Source organism: Diabrotica virgifera, chromosome 6 (genome assembly GCF_917563875.1).
Source record: "Diabrotica virgifera virgifera chromosome 6, PGI_DIABVI_V3a".
Taxonomy (NCBI): Eukaryota; Metazoa; Arthropoda; class Insecta; order Coleoptera; family Chrysomelidae; genus Diabrotica; species Diabrotica virgifera.
This window is the reverse complement of record NC_065448.1, coordinates 24,337,468-24,361,776: the sequence shown is the minus strand read 5'-3', so window position 1 is coordinate 24,361,776 and position 24,309 is coordinate 24,337,468. Positions and strand designations below refer to the sequence as shown.

Below are 24,309 nucleotides of genomic sequence, written 5' to 3'. Positions count from 1 at the left end.
CTAAGTCTGTATTTTTTATCTAAAATATAAATGCTAAAAGATCTTTTAAATACTTTAAAAAATCAACAGTTTGAAGTTTTCAAACCAAAATGACCCCCCTGAAGATTGACCCACGAGCCGCCGCTGATGACAACCTAAAAATTTTGATTGGAAAATGCATATAAGATAAGGGGGTGGGAAAATGGAAATTAGTGGCTTTTTTGCAGTTCTGTCTGTTAGTTTTGCTCTGGCTGGGTCTCTTTTGTTTAAACAATTATGTAAGTATTATAAAAACGTTTTCAATTTTCTGTATTCTTTAGGAAACGAATTATTTATGCATATTATTACCTGTAAATAGTAGTACCTATTTCCTATTTCTTTTGATTTTTAATTGTAAAGAATAGAAAAATTACCATTCATTTTAATTTTTTAGAATCAGCTGAAAGTGGTCTACAAAAAAACCAGGAAGGAAACGTATTATAGCCTTGTTGTGGCTATGAAAGGCAAAAGAAAGATACCTATAAAAAGTGTATTGACTAGTTGGAAGAAACTCCACATTGTCGATGCATAATAAGATATTACTTTATAAACAAATATCAAGACCTAGGAATGGAACCTGGATAATATAGTCATCAAGAAGATAGCAGGAGGTCATGAGCAACAACAACTTCATAAGTATGAGAATATTGAGGAAATCCAGCTCCTCGATATCTACTACTGGACAAACTAGAAGATTGAAGAGGACAAAGCCTTTTGAACTAGTTTGAGTGATAGGTGATAGTGAAAAGCAGAGCGTAGTGCTTGTGTGCCTGTGTATGTTAGAATAGTGCACGATCTTGTTAGATTAGATAAGAGACGCTATAGGGTAAGCTCTTCATTTTAAGGAACAGTAGTAATTTAGGTTAAATTAAAATTGCTCATTGGTCAGTTATGACCAGATTGTAATTCTCTGATGTTTGGCAAAAAGGGCTGAAGTCAGAATTGCACATCAATAATGTTTTGATGATTTCTGGACCATAAAAAAAGTGTTGCAGACTTAAACTGTATGTACCAATAAAAAGAGCCGATTTTTCTGGTCCAGAAATCATCAAAACATTATCGATGTGCAATTCTGACTTAAGCCCTTTTTCCCAAACATCAGAGAATTGCAATGTACAATTCAATACAAATGAATCATCATCGTAGTGATGATTATGGAAAAATATATATATATATATATAGAAATATATATATTTTGTGCAATAAAAATGTTTATATTTATCAAGGATGTATTATTTGGTATGGCCACATATACTTCTGGTATATCGTCGGTGATGTGACAATACCTCCTATCTGCTTTTTCATGAATTTTGTAGGAGACGAAAAACCATTTTTAGGGTCATCTGTTTTCACATGTAAATTTTGACATGTTTTGTAGTAAATAGATAATTGAATTTACTACAAAACATGTCAAAAAATATCATATGAAAACAGGAGGTGACTGTAAAAAAAGTTTTTAGTCTCTCTTACAAAATGTTAATAGAGAGACAGATAATCGAGGTTCCACTGTATAGTGAAATTTGGACACCCGACACCCCATACAAATTTTATGGGGGTTTTGTTCGTTTAAACCCCCCCCCCCCCAAACTTTTGTGTAAGTTACAATTGAATTATTATTGTGGTACTATTAAACACAATGTTTTTAAAACTTTTTTGCCTCTTTAGTACTTTTTTGAAGTCAGTTTTTATCGTGATATTTTGAATATTTGTCAAATCCACCACATATTTGTATATGGTTAAGTACGATTGTAGAGACTAATAATATGAAAATTTATTTATGATTTACATTTTTAGGTATATTTTGAACCATTTTAAAAAGAAGCCATATCTTGATAAAAAGAGCTTTATCGAAAAAATAGAAAGAGGTAAAAAAGTTTTAAAAACACAGTGTTTAACTAATGGTACCACAGAAATAATTTAATTGGAACGTACCCAAAAGTTTGGGGGGGTTAAAGGGAACAAAACCCCCATAAAATTTTTATGGGGTGCACAAATTTCACTATAATTTTCCTTTAAGATGTTACTGCAATAATATTGCTTCATGTCCATTTTCAATAAAAAATCTTTAATAGTTTTCGATATATTCGAAAAAATCGAATTTTCATTTTGTATCTTCAAAGGGCTGTAACTTTTTTTGTGTGCATATTTGTACTAAGGTAAGTTAGGTTCATTCAAATTATTTTTGGTCCCAGAATATGTGATTTAATTTACGACCAATCTTTTCGGGACACCCTGTATAATAAATGGGATTAGCTGGCTTAAAAATTCATAATCTACGTTCTGTAGAAAATATACAGTTTTTGGTTTCTTTTTAACTAGATCTTAATATCTAACCAAGCATTTTAAGACCTTTTTATTATTTTTTCGATGATATATTCATGTTTTTAGTTTGTTCAAAATATTCTAGATGATTGTACACTATAATAGATAGCCAACTAAATAAACACAAAAATTTTATTTTTGTTACAGCCTGTATATAAGTTTACCTATATATACAGTGCATTACGCACCACCTTAAAAATTGGGCATTTTTGATGTCTCGAATTTCCTAAACCTGTTGTCCGATCTAAGTGATTTTTTTATAATAATATAGCCTGAGGCTATAGGTTACTGCCTTATGCTTGTCATGCACGGGGAGCTATACTGTAATATATATTATATCACGTCGCTCTCTATAGTAATGAGTGAGCCTGCACATACGGAACCATTAGTTCCCTGTCTGCAGGCTCACTCATTACTATAGAGAGCGATATGATATAATATACATATATTACAGTATAGCTACCAGTGCATGACAAGCTTAAGGATGTAACCTATAGCCTAGGCTATATTATAAAAAAATCACTCAGATGAGACAACAGGTTTAGAAAATTCGAGACATCAAAAATGCCCTATTTTTAAGGTGGTGCGTTAATTTCTTGGAGAAGTGTATTGTAATTTAATGTAAATAATGTAATATCCAATAATTGTAATATAATATAAGATGTAATATAAGTTCCTTAAAAATATATTTTTTATTTCCCACCATACATTCTCCACAGGTCTAAATATCGATGCTAGACGTCCACCGGAGGTCCTCTCAGGACGTTAGATGGACGTTCGGCAGCAAGACATTGGACCAAACTGGGACATCCTATGAAGGTCCAATTGACATTCACTGAACGTCCCCTCGGACGTTAGGTGGACGTTTGGCAACGTGGCATTTGGACCAAAATAGGACATCCTGTTAAGGTCCAATTTACGTCCCCTAGGACGTCCGATTAAGGTCCAATGTACGTCCCTTCGGACCTTAAGTGGACGTCCAACAGACATTCGGTAGCGCGACATTTGGACCAAAATAGGACGTTCCTTGGACGAAAACGGACCTCCCTAAAGTCTGTGAAGGACATCCTTGTGCTATTAGGGATGTAGGTATATAGTATCTTTATTCTATTATATTCTACTCTATTTCAAACCTATTCTATATAAGTATCTACACATTACACCTATTATCATCATCATCATTCTCTTTGCCTTATCCCTATGCAGTGTCGGCTTCCCTAATTGCATTTCTCCACACAATTCTATCTTGAGTCATATCAATGTTAATCCCCTTTACCAACATGTCCTGCCTTATCGTCTTCTTTGGTCTTCCTCTCCTACTCCTTCCAGGAATCTGCACTTCAGCTATTCTTCGTATTGGGTGATTAATGTCTCGATGTTGAACATGACCAAACCATCTTAACCTATGCTCTCTCATTTTGGCATCAATTGGTGCCACACCTAGACTTCCCCTAATATACTCATATCTAATTTTATCCTTCTTTGTCACTCCACTCATCCATCTAAGCATTCTCATTTCCACCACATGCATTCGTTGTTCCGCTTTCTTTTTCACTGCCCAACATTCAGTTCCGCGCATCATAGCCGGTCTTGTGGCTGTTTTATAGAATTTTCCCTTCAGCTTCATTGGAATTTTTCTGTCACAACACACCACTCGCTTCTTTCCACTTCATCCATCCAGCCCTAATTCTACTGCATGCATCTCCATCTATTTCTCCATTACTCTGTAATACCGATCCTAGGTACTTAAAACTATTGCTTTTCACAATCATTTCACCTATTATATTATATTTTACTTTATTCTATACTATATATCTATTCTAATCTATCTATATATTTCATTTAATCTGTTACATTCTACTCTATTCTGTTTTAAATCAAATAGTTTATTAGTAAGTATCTACATATATATTACATCTATTCTATTATATTCTACTCTATTCTATTTCAGTTTATTTTATACTATATATCTATTCTAATCTATCTCTCTATTTTATATTTATTTTATTAATCTGTTCTATTCTATTCTGTTTCAAATCAAACACTTTACTCAAACAAAGAAACAAACGACATTCAAAAGCTTCTAATAAAAAAATCATTGCATTGGTACTACTGAAAATATTGACATTTTTACAACATTTATTCCAAGTTCCTTCAATTTTTTTGAGGACAAGAAAATTTTGCTTTCAAGAAATTCACGAATTTATTGGCGTCAAGTTAATAACGAACAAACTTGGATGTCAAATTGTGCTTTGAGAACACGTCAAATTTGGCCTTGAATAACTTGGTCAATTTAGGCCCGGTTGTACAATCGAGGTTCAACTCCGGCTCAGCGCCATTACCGAGTTCAGGGCAAGAAGTGCGTTGTACATACAAAGTTTAAGCTTGAGCTCGGTTTAAGCCCGGGTTCAGCTGAGCGGTCGATGTTCGGCGGTTTAACGCTGGTTCAAGCATTTTTAACCTCACATTTTTGTCATTTGTCAACGGAAATCATAATATTTACACCTTAAAAATGAACCTCATTGAAAATTTAACTAATAATGAAGATTTTCTGGAAATGGTAAATATTCTAGAAGGAAGGAGAACACAGAAACAGTGTAGGTCTAGAGAAAATCATTTTGAAAATGGAAGGATAATGCATTATGCATTGTTGCAAAGATTTTGGATATCTGTTCACTGTTCACTATTTGTATGAAACTAGTATTGCTCATAGAATAAAAAATCGAACAGATAGGTAAGAACGAGAACGAAAACAAGTGGCAAATTTGTTATTGACATTTCAAGAACCAAGCTGTATCTTCTAAGAACATTGTTTTTATTGCCTTAAATTAAGGTTTTGTGCAGTGAAGTGGGCCCATATCACTGGTTTTAAGCAACAGGCTCCTTTTTGCAACTTGTGAATGATTTTGAAGCAAATGTAGAAAACGATTTTGTTAATTTATTAAATTAGATGTACATAATTTATTAATAAATCTTAAATTAATTATATTTGTACCATGCTTATGTAGGTACATATTATCACTTTATTTAATAATAATTACAAACTAATTTACCTTCTAAAATTATTTAAATTACCTACCTACTTCCCTAGAATAAGGCAAATATTAACATTTTTGAGTGAATTTGAAATCATAGCTGTAAACAGTTAAATATTTATGAGAAGAGAATGTGAAGATTGAATTAGTATCTTCTTTGGTGATAGTGGTTACGGAGTCAAGAAAACCTGATAACACCCTTACGCAATCCTTCATCACAAGCTGAAATTTTATTTAATGAGGCACAATGAGAATGCAGAATGCATAGACACAGTTGAATGGGTCTACCGAATAACAATTGTTAAGTGCCATGTGATTCGTTTTTAAGAAATCGAACAAAAACTGTTAAAATTGGAATATTGGTAAATTTACACATTTAAGGGTTAGTTATTAATACAGTTTGTAAATAACTGTACTGTATTACTAATCCTTTTTAATGGCATGGACTATATGTCAATCAGCCAGTCAAAGCATGACGAATATATTAAGAAGAATATAGGTACATTTAAAGACCGTAAAGTCCATAAAATATCAATGACGAAGAAAAGTTAGTTCAGTTGAGATGTAATTTAAGTACTGAAATTAAACAGATGGTACTAAGCTGAAGTAATTAATTACTAATCCTTAAAATGTATAAATTTACCATTATTATAATTTTAACAGTTTTTGTTCGATTTCTTAAAAACGAATCACATGGCACTTTTATTCGGAAGGCCCATTCAATTGTAATTGGAACATCAATGATACACAATATTGCAATGCTTTTTAATAACCCTTTGCCCATACTACATAAAGAAGAAGAAGTAGCAATAACATTAGCCAAAATGTAGTAAATCTAACTGTCTATAGTCTAGAGAATCATGAGAAGTACAATTTGTCAAACGTAGGAGGAGGTTGAAAATCTTATGCATGAATACTTTGTTAATTTAGAAATTTAAACTAATACATACAACAACTATTAGATATTTATAAAAATTTCTTACTATCTGCTACAATCAATGGCTTTGATAAACTTCTTTAAAATTTTGGGGGTTATTTGTTTCATTCTATTTTGTACAATTCTGCTTTATTATTTGGCCAAAGATACCAATATTTCTTTTTGAGAGGTGAAATTGGAAGGCTTTTTTGCGTCCAGTGTAGAAAAAAACACTTATATAAAAACAGTTTTTTACAAAAAGAAAATAAACACATTGCAATATCCTAATACTTATAATACCTATTCAAATGGTCTGTTCACAAATTTAACGTAGGAAATTGATTAAACTGATAAACTAAACGATAGAAAATACCGATTAAACTAATAACAGTAATAAAAGAATTATATTGACAAAAACCAAATAATAATACATAAATGGCGGGAAAATTTATGTCGAGAATTGACGGGAATTGCTTTGAATACGCATGCCTTACGTTGCCAACCTTACCAAAATTTGTATGAACCTCGGCTTAACTGAACTCGGCATTGAACAACCCGAATGAAGTTAAACCGACGCTCAAAATTGAACCCGGTTCAACTAAGCCATAGCTTAAGCCGCCAATGTACAATCGGGCCTTATTGTTCAATTTATTGTTGATGTAAAGTGCACTTTTGTGAGGGATTTATAAAATCTCATCTGGCAACTCTGCTTGAATCTTGACACTCTTGTTGACACTCTTGACAGTTCATTGAAATTGAAAGCTGTTGAAAGAATTTTATTCATTCTATATTTTCTATTCCAATTTCATATAAAAAATAAAATATAATAAACAGTGTGTAATGTGGATATCCCATTGTCTCATATTAACAGTTTTTTGCCTATTTTAAATATTTCTATTCAGTTGATTTGTTAGTTATGGAATTTGAAATTGAGGAAAAGTTTGTTGAACATGACCAAAGATCTATACATAGTCGGCTATCTACATCAACAGAATTTGTGGATTTCAAGAATGAACTAGTAGAGGATAAGTCAGGTAAAACAGATAATAAGAATTAGTGATAAAAATGTAATGTACCTAATTGATATTTTTCGTTAGCAATGGAACTACAACTCAAAATTGAGGAAGAGTTTGTTGATCATAAAGAGATGAAGAATGAACCAGAAGAAGAATATGGCTCAGGTAAGAGAAATAAAAAAGTAACTAAACAGTGTAATGTAATAAGTATCTACTTTTTAGCTATAGAAGTAAAAGTTGAACCTAAGGAAGAGTTTGCTGGAGATGTGGAAGGATGTATAGAACCTCATCTGATTACGTCCCTAGATCTTAAAAACCTGAATAATGAACAATGTGAAGATAACTTAGGTAAGAGAAGTAATAGGGGGCGTTCAAGTATTATGTAACTTGATTTTTGACCCCCTCCCCCTATGTAACGCACCGTAATGGGGCGTTCAACTATTACGTAATGCAATTTTTGAAGATTTTTGACCCTCCTCCCCCAACATGCGTTATGTAATACTTGACGCCCTCTAGTAAAGTTTTTTATAACTTGCATTCAATCTATAATACAAGATTGGTCGAGCTAAGAGGCAAAATATAAATTTTGTTTTTTTTTAATCAATACGAACAGCTTATTTCAGAAAGAGACTCGAGTCATGTTAACTAACTTTCGAAAAATATGCAAGAAACTGTGTGGATATGAAGTCCTTTTCTGTAGTCAACGAAAATATGCCATATGTAGTCAATGAATCGGGTCCCTTTCTACCATAAACGATGTGTCTACCATCATAATGAATGAATCCACTCATTAACAAAAAACTGACTTGGGTCCCTTTCTGAAATAAGCTGTTCTTATAATCTTTGCTGCTTTGCCAATGTCCCCCTTTGAGATATAAGTGCCAACTTCACTCTGTTGGATGTAAACGAAGCCCAAAGATAAAGCTGCCTGTAAGTCCGACATCACATTATTTGTTAATTAATCGAAGTACCAGTGGTACAAAATTTAAGTACTGCACAGGTTGTACTGTACTAGTTTGACCTAGGCCAAACTAGTTCATCTTAACGCATTCAGGACAAACTAATTTGTCTTGAAGTCGGGTTTGGGCGGTAATATATGCACATACAGTAGAACCCCGATTATGCGTGCTCCTCGGGACCGGACGTGACACGGATAATTGAAAAGCACTGATAATACGAACATTTATTTCTTATATAATACATATTATATATATCAATCGGTTTTAAAACGTCTTGCGACGTTGTCCGATGCCTAATTTCCATTTTTCCTAATTTCCTATAATCCTTATATAATACATACCTTTCTTATTTATTTATTAACGGGATACCACCCAATTTAATATATACACAAAATATTATAATTATCTAGTGATACAATAAATACAAAGATATAGTAAATATGTATGACAAAAATTGGCGATGCAGCTATATAGAAAAAAGAAATATTAAAATAATACAAAGTAAATAACAAATATAAATCACATAAGATTACAAATTTTTTTTTAAACACTGTCTACAAACATTTTCCGAAGCACACAGCAACAAATCAAGGTCTATTCTATTTCCATTTAGAATGAGTCTACTCAGCGGAGAATGCCTACCAAAGTTGCAGCGATGAAATTTAATTGCAAAATTTTAGGATGTTCTAGTAACTCTAGAGGGAACATTAAAGTCAATTAGAGACAGTAGATCATTGCAATTAATTTTTGAATTCAGTAGTTTATGAAGAAACAAAACATCAGCATACATCTGTCTGGAAGATAGCCTAGGAAGGTTTAATTCATTTCTAATTTCTGAGTAGGAATGGTCACTTAAAGGTTTGTGTAACTTAAAACTTAAGTACCTAATGAATTTATTTTGGACTTTTTCAAGCTTAGCTATATGGACTTCATAACCCTTTCAGGTCTGAATTTTTTTTGAGTGAAAATGAAGTTTCCCTTTGAATAAATACGATATACGGTATCTAAAAAGGTGTTAAAAATGCAGAAAAAAACATTCATTGTTTGAATCTGTCACAAATGACATGTCACGTTCGTGCGCTCTGGGCTTATGTTCTATGAATGCAGGATCGTAAGTGTATGAAAAAATTCATTTTTATTAAACGTAAAACACCATTAGGGCCAAATAAAAATTATTTTTATTATTGTTTAATATGCTATTACATACTAACTAAAATAGAACAAACATTTTTTGTTGAAATGTCATGTCTTTCCATTGCCTCTTTGCTGAAGAAGAGCTCGTTGAAGGAACAGGTTCTTCATCCAATACAGGTTCTTCATCTAATACAGTGTCTTCAATATCCTTGTCATCAGTGTTATTTTTAAACATCTGAATGTCAAAAGCAACATCATTTTCGCCATCTAAATCTTCTATTTCGGACTAGTTACCATCATTTAACACCTCTAGAGCCAAATCGTGGAAGAGAGGCACACCTGTAATAATTAGAAAAACTACTTTTATCATTAAAGTATAGAAAAATTAATGAAAAGTCAAACCAATAAATATTTAGTATTTTAAGTCCTGCTATTGAAAATTGAATGTGTGACAGCAACTCACTATCGTGATATTCAAATTTTACGGGACAAGATCTCTACAAACAAATCAATAATTTCTTAAATCTTGTTTATTATCTTGAAGTTGAAACTTTATCTATACCACAACCCCGTTACAATAACATAAACACTTATAAAAAACAAGATATCTTTTACTTACCTTTATCAGTTTTGTCCTCAAAATATACAGCCTTCTTTATAGGGTATTCTATTGCAAACTAAGCGTGAATTCGTTAAATAATTTCAGTTATTCTAATAATACACGATAGACACAACATATTGATATCATCTTTCCTAGTAAAAATATGTTTATTTTGTTATTGATACCCACATAAACATGAGCTCACGATCGTGTCAGCCGGTCACGAAAGGGATAAGTGGGTGACCAAACAACTGAGCAATACTCAAGAACAGATCTAACTAGGGAAATGTAAATCAGTCTGATGGAATTAATGTTATGCAAACATCTAGAAGTTCTAATAATGAAGCATAACATTTTAAATGCCTGGTTATTCACATAATCAAAATGAGCGCAAAAATTTAGTTTGGAATCTAATTGAACACCTAGATCTCTTACAGTTGATACAGCCTTCAGTGGTTCTTCAGCCAATTTGTAATTATAACAGAGGTTGTTAATTCTTCTACAGAAACTAATAAAGTGACATTTTCCAACATTAATGCTCATTTGGTTCCAATTGCACCATGCCATAATTTTGTTAATATCATTTTGAAGTTTTTCACAATCTGAGACGGATTCGATAATTCTATAGATTTTTAAATCATCAGCAAATAGCAGAAATTTAGAGTTAATTTGAGATTTAATGTTATTAACAAATATATTAAAAAGGAAAGGCCCTAAGTGGCTTCCTTGTGGAACACCAGATGTTACGGAAATTTCACTAGATTGAAAGTGTTTAATTTTAACAAGTTGTATTCAGCTAGTGTAACTACATAACCAGTTGTACAGATTTCCCGTAAATCCAATAGCTTTAAGCTTGTTACACAACAATTTATGATTCACAGTGTCAAATGCTTTGGAGAAATCTGTATAAATAGCATCCACCTGTAGTCTCCTTTCAAAAGCATCAGATATGTATTGTGCGAAAAGTAAAAGATTTGTGGAAGTTGATCTACCTGAAAGAAAACCATGTTGCTCTTCAATTAGTACATTGCATAAAGGTGTTTTAATATAGTCGCATATTATACTCTCTAGAATTTTAGGAATAGAAAAAAGGATGCTTATTGGTCTGTAGTTAGCTATATTACTCCTGTCACCTGATTTATAAATAGGAACAATAAAACTAGATTTCCACAAACTTGGACAAATACCTGAATCAAGTGAATGAGAAAACAGAAAATATAATAGTATGGTATTATATATTATAAAATATATATATTAGTTTTGAGAGTAAACTAAATGTAAACCGAAATACTTACGATGTCGGGATAGTATCACGAGGTTTTTCCTGGTTTTCCCTCGTGATTTACTATGGAATCTCTAACGCGAGAATTTCAGTGCCACCCTTGCATTTGGTTGTCTTTTTAAAGACAGATCACATGCTATGATTTTTTTTGTGGCGGATATTCTTGAGTTGGGATTGATTTCATGTAATCGAATGAACTATCTTTTAGTAAAGTCGTCCCAGGAACGCAACTCATCAATATTGGCAATATCATTTTAAAGTCGTCTACTTTAAAATGTATAATACGTGTCTGAATTGCCGATATAAATGAGTCAGATTAAATAAATAATTAGAAGAATTTTTTACTAAGCAACAACATTTTTATTTATTTAGTATTATTTTGTATTTTGACAACGACACCCGACTTGGGCGTCGAAACGTTAATAAAATCATTTTTAGGTAAAATTGTGGCTTATTTCCCATTTGAATATACTTGATTATAAAAATGCCACAAGAAAATAGCTTCAGAACAATAGTATGGTATAGTTAGACCCAAACCCAGATCCAAAGTGAAAGTTATCCTCCAACACCAAATTGTTCTATATGGTCCATATAATGTTCAGGAAAAAGTCACATCATTTTGAGCGTCAGGTTTGGGGGGGAGAGGGGGGAGAAATCTGTAAATTCGTGGTTTTTTACGTTTTTCGTCAATATTTCTAAAACTATGCGGTTTAGCATGAACAACCTTCTATACAAAATTGTTCTACATTAAATTTGAAATAAAAAAGGCCCTATGCATAACCCTTCTAAAATGAACGGTTCTTAAGTTACGGAGGTAGTATAGTATAATTGGACTGCGTTATGTAATAACGGATTAACCGCCAAAAGTCCAAAATCGAGATAATAGTGCCATCTTGCAGCTAGGGTGCAAATCTATGTATAAAAATATGTTTTTGTAAAAAAATTAAAAAAAAAAGCTGTTTTTAAATGCCTGTATTAAGCGACATTTTTTATTTTATTAAAAAAAATCTCACACTAGGATTTGTAATATCGAACTAAACGCCAATAATGGTGCATAATCCATTGCCATAAACAAAAATCCGCATCTTTGTAAGTGTAATAACGAATCAAGCGCCATGAATAGTCGGTTAATTCTTTATTACAAAACATAACATATCTACTAACGTTTAAGATATCGAATTTAAAGACATCCTTTGTCAGGTAACATCAGATTAAGCGCCAAATATGTCTCTTAATCCGGTATTCGGATCTTAACTCATGCATATCTTAAAAAATAATTAACGAATTAAGCGACATTTGATTGAATAACTTTTAAAATATAAATTATTTTAAAAAAATTTTAAATACATGTAAAAGTCTATTTACATTTGCATTAATATATTAAATATGAAACATGTCAGTACTATATTTTAGAAATAGTACCAAAAACAAATTTAAAATCTTTAACCCGAATTATCTCAAAACTACATTTTGGCGCTTAATCCGCTATTACATAACGCGGTCCAATTGGTCCAAAAAAAGGCCTAACCCAAATATCCAAAGTAAAAGTTTTCCTTCAACACCAAATTGTTCTATATGGTCCACATATTGTTTAGTAAAAAGTTACACCATTTTGAGCGTCCGGTTGAGGGGGGAGATGGGGGAGAAGTCGGTAAATTAGTAGTTTCTTTACGTTTTTCGTCAATATTTCTAAAACTATGCTTTAGCGTAAAGAATATTCTATAGAAAAATATTCTACATAAAATTTAAAACAAAAAAGGTTCTATACATAATTGTTATAAAATCAACGGTTCCAGAGTTACGGAGAGTGAAAAGTGGAGATTTTCGATACTTTTTATATTTACCGATTTCTCCCCCCAAACCCGAGGCTCAAAATGGTGTGACTTTTTTCTGAACATTATGTGGACCATATAGAACAATTTGGTGTTGGAGGATAACTGTCACTTTGGATGTCTGGGTTTTTGGTATAGTTATACCATACATTGCTCAATAAATATAAAAAGTATCAAAAACCTCAACTTTTCACCTTCCGTAACTCTGGAACCGTTGATGTTATAACAATTATTTATACAAGATTTTTTGTTTTAAATTACATGTAGAACATTTTTGTATATAACATTGTTTACGTTAAAGCATAGTTTTAGAAATATTGACGAAAAACATAAAAAAACTACTAATTTACCGACTTCTCCCCCATCTGCCCCCCAAACCGAACGCTCAAAATGGTGTAACTTTTTACTGAACAATATGTGGACCATATAGAACAATTTGGTGTTAGAGGAAAACTTTTACTTTGGATGTTTGGGTTAGGCCTTTTTTTGGACCAGTTATACTATACTACCTCCGTAACTTTGGAACCATGCATTTTAGAAAGATTTTGCATAGGGCCTTTTTTTATTTCAAATTTAATGTAGAACAATTTTGTATAGAAGGTTGTTCATGCTAAACCGTACAGTTTTAGAAATATTGACGAAAAACGTAAAAAAAAGAATGTGTGTGTACTTTGTACGCACGTAAGAAGTTATACTTCTACTACATATTATGTGATTTTTAAGACTATATCAAAAATTTAAAAAAATAAAAGAATAAAACGCACACAAACACATTGAAAAATGCCACAAAGAAAAAATGATTTCTGGACGATAATAATTGTTGGCAAAAATTTTAAATACGCATTTGCTGAAAAAAAAAATTATATAACAAATATACTTACAATCATAATATGCATAAAAAAATAAAAAAATAAAACTTGCATCGGGAATTGAACCCTTGAATTTCGTGCCGCTTTGACTCGTAATCGAAGCGTAGACTCACTCGTCCAATCGCACATTATTTATCATGTGGAAAAATTCGGTAACTGAACGTTTTACTGTTTGACAATTGTTTTGAAAATTATGTAGTTTAAATTTTGTGGAAGAAAATATAAAAATATAACAAAACAGTAAGAAAACAATATATTAGATGAAGATTGGTAGAACTTTTGTTGGTAATCAAATTAAGTATGTAAATCAAAGCATTACATACCTACTAGATAAATAAATCTACGCCAAAAAATCATAATTTAAAAATAAAAATCGAACCTAATTTGGGATTTCTCTCTAAAATCCGCATTCTTGAGAAAATAAATGTATGTATTTCAACCTAATCCAAATGTATAATTACAATATGATTATAATAAAAACTAGGTACTTACCAAATTAGAATGAGTTTTCCTTTTCCAAAATAGTCCAAAAGTCCAAAAATATAGGTATATGAAAACTATTTAAAAAGGCAGTATAAGTATTAACTAACTTTTGTTTGTTGTTTCTTTTCAAACAAATTTTAAAACGCAACAACCATAAATAATCTAACTACAGCTGTGCCACAGCCGCCATATTGAATAATGTTTGACACGTCATTTGAACATCCAATCAGAACAAAGTTATAATGCGCATGCGCCCGGTCGCTAGGTTTTCCCATATAAAAATTTACCCTCTATCGCCGGTAAAGAAGTATAACTTCAAAAACTATGAATTTACCGATTTCTCCCCCCTCTCCCCCCCAAACCCGACGCTTAAAATGGTGTGACTTTTTTCTGGACATTGTGTGGACCATATAGAACAATTTGGTGTTGAAGGATAACTTTCACTTTGGATATCTGGGTTATGCCATATTTTGGATCAACTATACTATACTATAAGGGATGGGTTAAAGTACATCTATATTTTTTTAATAGTATGGGTGGAATTCCATCTGGTCCAGAGACTTTAAAAATGTCTAAATTGGCTAATTTTTTAAATATGATTTCAATAGATACTGGGCTGTATTAAATCATCATCATTTGCTCTGTAAATATTTTGAAAGCATTGCGCAGAATTATTAACGATATCCGCACCATTATTAAGCACTGTGTTTCCAAGAAACATAGTGTTTGGTAGACCATTATTTTTGCGTTTGCTGTTAACAAAATTCCAAAAGTGTTTTACGTTTGAACTAATTCTAGATTCAGTTTGACTTATATAAATATCATGACATGACCTGCTTAATTCTTTGCATTTGGTTCTCAAGGAAGAGAAAAGTAGATAATCGTCCCAAGAATTTGTTTTATATATCTTATGAGCAATTTTTTTCCAAAATATTAATGATTTTAGGTCATTAGTCATCCAACAAGGAAATTTGTGATTTTTTAATCTTACACGTGGTATTGAACAATGGATACCAAACTGCAATATGGAGTAGAACAGTTCCGTGGCTTCGTTAATATCTCTGCAAATACCTAAAACATTCTCCCAGGAGATACTAGCAAGATACATATTAAGAGCAACATAGTCTCCTCTCCTAAAATTGAAGGCAAAACTATCATATTGAAGCTCAGGCATATTATCTTTAATAGCTAAAGAAATAGATAACGCAGGATGATAACGATCACAAGGCAATAAATAATCATTAGCAATTTCAACTGTTAAATTTTCATTATCATTAGCAAAAACTAGGTCAGGTAAAACTCTGTTACAATTTGTGATGTGATTAAGCTGAAATAGGTTATAAAATGCAAAAGTATCAACTAATGGTAGGGGAGCCCAAGCGGGGATTTTTGCAGTTACTCGAGCGCGTCAGATTATCATATGGGGAGAAACCTGGTACACTGCAGATGTACCTCTACCATATATTGGGTCTTAACACAGGGGAGTTCGTTAAGGGGGGCCCGAAAAAAAAATCTATCCTTAAAAAACTCGAAATTGTCAGATTAAGATAAGGTAAGTTAAGTACATGCAAAAGAGTGTATATCTCAAAAATCTGGCGATTTGAGCCGGGCGTAAGGAAATGGGTGAGCCCCAAAGTTTTACAAGAACAAAGCGATTATTTCGCGAAATTAATGACAGATCGAAAAACTAAAAAATATGTGCTCAATATTTTTTAAAAATCTATCGAATGATACCAAACACGACTTCCCACGGAGAGGGGTGGGGGGCAAATTTAATATTTTAAATACGAATCCCGCGATATTTCGCGAAATGAACATCAGATCGAAAAACTGTAAAATACACTTGTTTAATATTTTTGAAACATCTATCGGATGGCATCAAACACAACTCCCCACGGGAGTGGGGTTGGGGGTTACTTTAAAATCTTAAATAGGAGCCCCCATTTTTTCTTGCAGATGTGGATTCCTTACGTAAAAATAAGTAACTTTTATTCAAAACATTTTTTCGAATTATGGATAGATGGCGTTATAGTCGGAAAAAACGATTGTTGGAAATGAAAAATTAAATTAAAAAATGGCAAGCGCCCCCTAAAATGGAAAACTTTACTTAACTTTTTTTGGTTTTAGGACCTACTCTTCACAACCCAATAGGTCCCCAAAGCGCTCGAGTGACTGCACATTTAGCATACTTTGCTCCCCTACCATAAAGTATCAGTAGCAGTGTTACTATTATTACTAAAGACACCTCTTTTATCATGGTACCATTCGCTATTTGGCAGATTGTAGTCTCCTGTTAGAATGAACTTGTGTTCAGGAAAATTGTTACAGACAGATTCTATACTAATACAATGATTCTCATAGGATATTAAGACTGAATTAGGAGGAAGATATACTGTACCAAATATATAACATTCATTCAGAGTGCAAACTTCAACAAACAGTTCCTCCAAGTGAACATGTGGTAACAGAATAGACCTCGATGAGTAACATTTTTTAACTGCAATAAGGACACCCCCTACAATTACTTTGTCACTAGTTAATGGAGAGCGGTCCTTTCGATATATATTAAAATCTAAAAGTCCCAATTCGTCATTACTGATACCAGTGCCGGTTTAACCTAACTTCGGGCCCTGGGCGCTAAATATTTAGGGGCCCCCTTAATTGTTATTCGTTGTCAGTTTTTTTAACAAGAAAATAAATGTATTTATTGTAACTTACAATATTTTCATTCATACAATATCAATCCATACAATATTTTTTAAACCAAACAAGAAGAAGAAGAATAGTAAATGTAAAAAATATTCGAAAAAGTACATTCAAAAATATATAAAAAAACAGAAAGTTACACAAAACAACGCATGACAAACAAAAAAATATATTTAAAAAAATACATATGACAAAGATTAGATGACTTTTTCTTGACTAGGCATTAGTAATCTGTCATATAATACTATCACAATTTAGTTGCTCCAACATTTCCTATAATACAATAGTGATATTCTCCTTTTCATGAACATTTTTCAGTGCGTCACAAATTATAGAAAAAAAGGTAAGTCCGTGATAATACACATTTATGACATTTATTCTAACGTGACATTTTAGTTCAATCTGACAGTTGTCAAATTTTATTTTCAATTTGGAATAAAACCAAATCAATTGTGTCTATTGCATTTATAAAATGGTATTTTCTTTCATTTGTATAGTCTTATAAATTGTACAGATTATATTGATAATATTATTATTTTATTTAATAAATAATTCTTTTTTGATTATGGCGCCATCTATCGACAACTAGAATAATCACCGAACTAGAATAATTACCGAAATATTCCCAGACGTGCCTTTTTTTCTGTCACATACAATTTAATGCGTTAGAGAGAAATCGAAAAACTGTGACGCACTGAAAGATGATCATGAGAAAAAGAATATGCGCCTAGATTTTCTTGACCCAAATTTAGCGTTAAATATATTTTTATTCTTTTTAAAGCCGAAAAAGACCGCTCGCCTGACAGTAGAAGTTGGTATCGTGAAATAAACTTGCAGTAAAGGTAAAATACTTGGAAATGTTGCCTACAATCCTTACATCCTGGATGACACCAAATTTTATAAATTTATTCAACTTTTGGCATGCTATCATCATCACGTAGCGCTACAACCCTGGGTGGGTCCTGGCTGACTGTACAACTTTCTTCCAATTTCTTCGGTCTTCCATCAACCTAGGGTCAAATGGGATATTCATTTTTCGGAGATCTGCTTGGATGTTATCTCTCCATCGCATTCTGGGACGTCCGAGTGGTCTTTTGTCAGTAGGAATCTCCTCCCATACCAGTCTTGCAAGTCTCTCGTTATGAAGTCTGTGCACGTGGCCTGCCCATCTTAGTCCAAAAGTATTTTTCGTTCAAAACGTTGAGCTTTTCTTCGTTTGATTTGGTCATGGTCCACGTTTCGCAACCATATGTTAGTACAGGTCTGACGATAGATTTATAGATTTTGATCTTGGAACTTCTTGTAAGATTTTTTGATTTTATAAGCTTATCCAGTGCGAATAGACAGCGATTTGCTGATTGGATTCTGTCTTTTATTTCTTTAGTAACATCGTTGTCAGCTGTAATTATGGCCCCCAGATACTTAAAACGTTGTGCTCTTTCGAAGTTAAAGGTGTTGACCGTCACATTTTGTCCTATCCTGTCTCTTCGTGTCGATCTATTTATACACATATATTTCGTCGTCTCTTCAATAATCCTCAGCTTTACTTTGCTTGTTGCTCCTTCCACCTTGTTGAAAATGTCTTTTGTGGAGAATATGGAGTCTCCAACGAGATCAATGTCATCTGCGTGAGTCCACTATATTATAGGCATGTTATAGAATGAGTAATTTCACTATGCAAATTCTCTTTGGTTTTATCAATACCTTTTTTATATTTCACACATAAAGTATTAATTGACGTCTTGACTGCTTCTTTATTTAGCGTAGAAAAACATCTAACAGCTGATGTAACATCTTTGTAGCATTTAATTCTCTTTAAAAGAACTTGAGTAATTATTGTAGCATATAACATTAAATACTTCAATTCCGAATCTTTCTTTCCTCTTGAATTGTTTCACTTTCACCTGCTTCATCGAAAAATGTTTTGTTCTTCTTTGTTCTTTGAAGGTCAGTTGTATAGAATATGTTTGAGATATCCTCGTCTTCGTAAAAAATATTTTTGGCTTCTAGTTCAACTTCCCTTAAAATATTATTTCTTACGTCTTCAACAAATCTCAAAATAGATGTCATTAATTCTACTTCAATTGACACGCTTAAGTCCACAGTTTCTTCACGTTCACGTTTTGCTTGTTGCATTACCTCGTTGCAAATTTTTTGTCCAAATCAGTGTGAATAGAACTGTCTCAAAGGTATCCATTTTATTCTGCAGTGTCTTGGCTTCATTTTTAATTGCTAATTTTTCGTCTCTGTTATTGCTTAACTGGAAAAAATAGATTTGATGAATGATAGATCCCTAGTTTTTAACTAAAGCATTTACAGAGTCAAAAGTGTCAAAAGAGTACAAGTTTTGATTTCATTACTTCCAAGAATTCATTGCAAATTTAGTGATGCAGATAGCTAATTTAACTTTTTCATTTATTCGCATTCCGTTGTAAATCCTCAGCTAAAAAGTAGTGAAATTTAGCCTATATAGTATACAAGACAACTTAAGTAATTTCCTTTATGACGACTTGTTAAATCCTCATTGTATCCTTGAGAAGCAAGTAATTTGGTAGTGAAAACAACTCTTCTTATGAAGCTTATCCAATAGTCAGCTTCGCGTTCTACTTACTCTTTCAAGCCAGCGTCTATAACTATAACTCCAATTAATGATGATCTTGTTCTTAATGTAACCATAGAGTTTGGATAAAATTTACTTTCTTAATGTAACCATAGAGTTCAGATGAAATTTACTTTCTTCGTGAGATTTGAGCAAACTATTCAAATGTTTCCAGTGAATCCGTCCAAAATCAGTTAACTATTTTTTCAATTGAAAAAAATTTGCACGGGAAACAATAAACACTTGCGTCGTATATTAGCCAAGCTCTCTATTTTCTTTCCTTTCATTGGGTTTTCCTCTATAAAAGTTGCTTTTATTTAATCTTCTATAATAAGGTTTGTCTCCATCTTGGTACATTGTTTTACAATTTTCTCACCCCTTGGTTTAAAATCACTCTTTGGTTTAAAAGTTCACAGTTTTTAGAAAGTCATCAGTCTTAAAATCAGACCATTTCGAAATCGCAGGTATTTCGTCGTCTTTTTTTTCAATTTTGGAAAATATGTAGATTATTTAGCGGACTAAACTTTTTTTATTAAGAAAAGGAACGGGTCTCTACGGGCCCCTCCGGGGCCCGGGCCCCTGGGCGCCCGCCCCAAGCGCCCAGTGCATAAACCGGCACTGACTGATACCATCACACAACCACAACTCAGTAAATATGAGCACATCATAGTCAGTTGTAGCAGCACTTTCTTCAAGAGCACTAAGCTTGGTTCTAATTCCTCTAACATTCTGATAATATACTGTTAGTTCAGCAGGCACAGTGTGGGAGGTACCACTGGAATTCAGCTTTTTTTCAGGATTACTATTTTTGGTATGCCACGAATGTACCTAATGGTAAGATTTTCTTCACCTTTTGAAACCCTATCCGCCAAATTAGTACGAAGCTCACTTAGGTACTTTCTCTGTAGATAGGTGGAATCGGAGCTAATCTTAATATTGGATGTAGCAAGTTTATTTTTATTTTTTAAAATTGACAGTGCTACATTCTTATTTTCAAGGACTACTTTAAGCGGACGTGACATATTATTTAATATACAGTATGTCCCTGTAAGTTGTATCCATATGGAAACCTTTTTTATTATTAATTTTACGAAAAAAAGTTATTCTTCATAAAAAGCTCTGCATGGTCCAAAACTTAAGATTTAACCATCAAATTTCAATTTTTTTGAATATTATACGAGATATGTCAAAAAGTTTGAATTTCACTCAAGAGTAAAGTAGCTTTATTTTTCACAATATTGAAAATTGCTATTATGAAAAGTTGTTTGGAATTAAAAACTATATTCTAGTATGCAATTACATCCTTCTAATGCATTTTTTTTTTTGAAAAGTTATGGATAACTCACATTATTTTCAGTTATTTCAATTCAGATAACTCTTTTATTATTAATTTTACGAAAAAAAGTGATTCTTAATAAAAAGTTCTGCATGGTCTAAAACCTAAAATACAACCATCTTATGTCAAATTTTATCAATTTTATACAAGGTATGTCAAAAAATATCGATTTCGCTCAATAGTAAAATACGTTTATTTTTCACAATATCGAAAATTGTTATTACGAAAAGTTATTTAAAATTAAAAACTATGTTTCAGTATGTAATTACATCCTTCTAATTGAAATATTCTGAACTATAAAGGTACTTTACTTTTGATGTAAATTTAACTTTTTTGACATACCTCGTATAAAATTGATAAAATTTGATATAAGATGGTTGTATTTTAGGTTTTAGACCATCCAGAACCTTTTATTAAGAATCACTTTTTTTCGTAAAATTAATAATAAAAGAGTTACCAGAACTGAAATATCTGAAAATAATGTTAGCTATCCAGAATTTTTCAAATTTTTTTTCAATTAGAAGGATGTAATTGCATATTAGAATATAGTTTTTAATTCCAAACAACTTTTCATAATAGCAATTTTCAATATTATAAAAAATAAAGCTACTTTACTCTTGAGTGAAATTTAAACTTTTTGACATACCTCGTATAACATTCATAAAATTTGATATCTGATGGTTGAATCTTGGGTTTTGGGCCATGCAGAACTTTTTATAAAAATAACTTTTTTTCTTAAAATTATTAATAAAAAAGTTTTCCATATGGATACAACTTACAGGGACATGCTATATATATAATATATATACTTCATCTAATTTACTAACCGTTGCACGTCATCCGCGTCATAGCCTGTGACGTCGCATGATACCAACACGAAATATTTAGGCGGTAGGTGTGTTCTTTTTTAGAATCACGATGCCGAATACACTGGAATTACAGCCACTAGACATATTTTATTATATACGCGTAGAAATAATATTTGAAGATTTCTATTAATGTTAGCCTAAAGAAATACACAATAATATGTTTCATTGAATTTGTATAAATGGATTATACAGCGTTTTTATAAAGCACATTTACTCGAATCACACTGTAACTGTAATCGAACGAAGGTGACATTTTAGAATAATTTGGTAACATTTATGTGACAGTTGCGGTGATGACACTTCATATTTGTTTATATTCTTTACTATAAGTAGGCATCTGTTTTATTATGTTTACTGTTTTTATTATTTACTTTACTATAAAAACATCCTCTACTATAAAAATATAAATTTCACCTAATTTTATCACAACTTGGAATAATCGAGGTATCTGACAACTTTTTTAGTTGTTATTGTAGACAAAGCTATACAAAGAAACCTACCGGCTTCATGCCAAGAGTTCAGAGCCGTTTTTTAATTATTAACAATGCAGTGCAAAAACGCTTGTACTGCAAATCTTAAAAGATTATAACTTAATTCTTGTTCTCTATTTTTTAAGTTTTTACTTATTTACATTGAATATTAATTTGTTTTGTTGTATAATCCACGTTTACAAAAATTATGTCATATATATTGGATTTAAAATTAATTCAGGATTTTTTTTATACTTTGGCAACTATGTCAACTTAGATCTCTGGCGTAGATAATGACGTGCAACGGTAAGTAAATTAGATGGACTGTACGTACATATGTACCTATCATAAAAAGATAACAGAAAAAATAAATCAGTCATTATGAGTCTCTCTCTTGGTGTGTAGTTTCCATCGAGTGATTTATGGTAACACTATTTTGATAAAACCTTAAAAATGCAATTTGAGTAATAGAAAATCGTAGCACGAATAATCTGTACACGGATAATCGGTACACGGATAATCGGGGTTCTACTGTATATGATTTTGATATTAGGGAAAAATGTTGCGGGTGGTTTTCATGTGGGATTAATTTTTTTTCTACACAACTGTGGCAGGAGAGCCACTACAGTCGATCAAAAAGTGAAAAAGAATATCTTATTCCAAACCTCAATTATATAATCTTTGTTTTATTTTTTTGGCTGTGTAAGTTTTCTTTTATTTCTGGCAATTTTTAATTTTGGCACTTAGATCTCTTAGCTCGGCCACTCTTCAATTATTTACTCATAGACTGACCAGTTGCTGTAGATTTTCTATTGCTGAAGCTTACTCTACATGAAATTTTGATTTTGAGTTTTGGCAACAAATATGAGGCTTTGAAATATGCCTAAAAAACGCTGAATTGAAACTTTCACATTACAAACGATCGCACATCACAGGAAATGCTTCCATGAAACTGGCGTTGGGTATAGCTTGTAGATGAAGATATTATGTGCTATCGAGACGGCAATATATGTATGTGCAATAGTTTTAGATCGTTTGTAATGTAAAAGTTTAAATGAGGCAGTTTTAGGCATATTTCAAATTCTTCATATTTGTTTTCAAAATTCAAAATTTCATGTTATAGGTTTTGAAGATTAGGCCCTAACAATAGAAATTCTATAGTGAACAGTCAATGGTTTATTGATCTTATGAAAATCGTAAAAAATGGCAAAAATTGTGCAACATTTATATTTTTATCAGCATAGAAACTGTTTTCATTTGCAACACAAAGCGACAGTTGCATACGAAAGCTGCACTTTTTACCTTTAAAACATATTTTGATTTTTGTTGATAGGACCCCCTTATCAAAAGATACCAAATTTTTAATGTGAAGTTTATTTTATTTTATTTAATTTATTTAATTTTATTTAAAAATTAATTTCGTATGTGTAAACCTGGGGTTAGGAGTGGCAATCGTTTTTGCATCTCTTTTGGGTTCCCAAAATGGAGATTCTCAGCAAAATGATTGTTAGGGATTCAGTGGCATTTTAGTCTCTGTCTCTTTTACAAAAATTATCATTTTCAGGACCAGCAGATCATGAATAGGCATAGTTTTGAACAGAGATATTCAAAGCAGAGTGAGCAAAAGATTAAGCAAATAATTGCAATATGATTCCCAGAGCCTTAGCTCATTCCTTATATTTTCCATTACTTTTGAAAAAACTCAAACTCTTCTTTCATGTAAAATTTGAAGTTTTCGGCATAAAATTAGAATTGGTAGTTGAAATTTGTTAATTGAAGTTACAATTCATGCTTAATCTTAATTAGTCCATTCATTAACGGTAAAATATTGCAAAACCTCTAAATTTTAAAGAACCGCTTGG

At 31.9% G+C, this 24,309-nt stretch overlaps 1 protein-coding gene and 1 long non-coding RNA gene across 7 annotated transcripts in view; one reads left to right on the top strand and one right to left on the bottom strand.

Moving 5' to 3' along the window:
• Positions 1-4,994: 4,994 nt before the first annotated feature.
• On the bottom strand, positions 4,995-6,987 carry LOC126887383 (uncharacterized). The gene is made up of 2 exons (XR_007699043.1): positions 6,592-6,987; positions 4,995-5,597 (listed from the first exon to the last, which is right to left on the bottom strand). It is a non-coding gene; the product is annotated as an uncharacterized LOC126887383 (long non-coding RNA).
• Positions 6,988-7,058: 71 nt separating this feature from the next.
• Positions 7,059-24,309, top strand: part of LOC114331221 (nucleolar complex protein 3 homolog) — a 229,787-nt gene continuing 212,536 nt past the window's right edge. For 2 of the 6 annotated variants that reach the window (XM_050654840.1, XM_050654839.1), the window contains exons 1-3: positions 7,060-7,325; positions 7,389-7,472; positions 7,530-7,655. In XM_050654840.1, coding sequence (XP_050510797.1) covers positions 7,208-7,325; positions 7,389-7,472; positions 7,530-7,655 — 328 coding nt within the window. In that variant the 5' untranslated portion in view covers positions 7,060-7,207. Of the gene's footprint in view, positions 7,326-7,388; positions 7,473-7,529; positions 7,656-24,309 lie in introns of all 6 variants that reach the window. The other 4 variants (XM_050654838.1, XM_050654843.1, XM_050654845.1 and 1 more) reach the window with 4 other exon arrangements.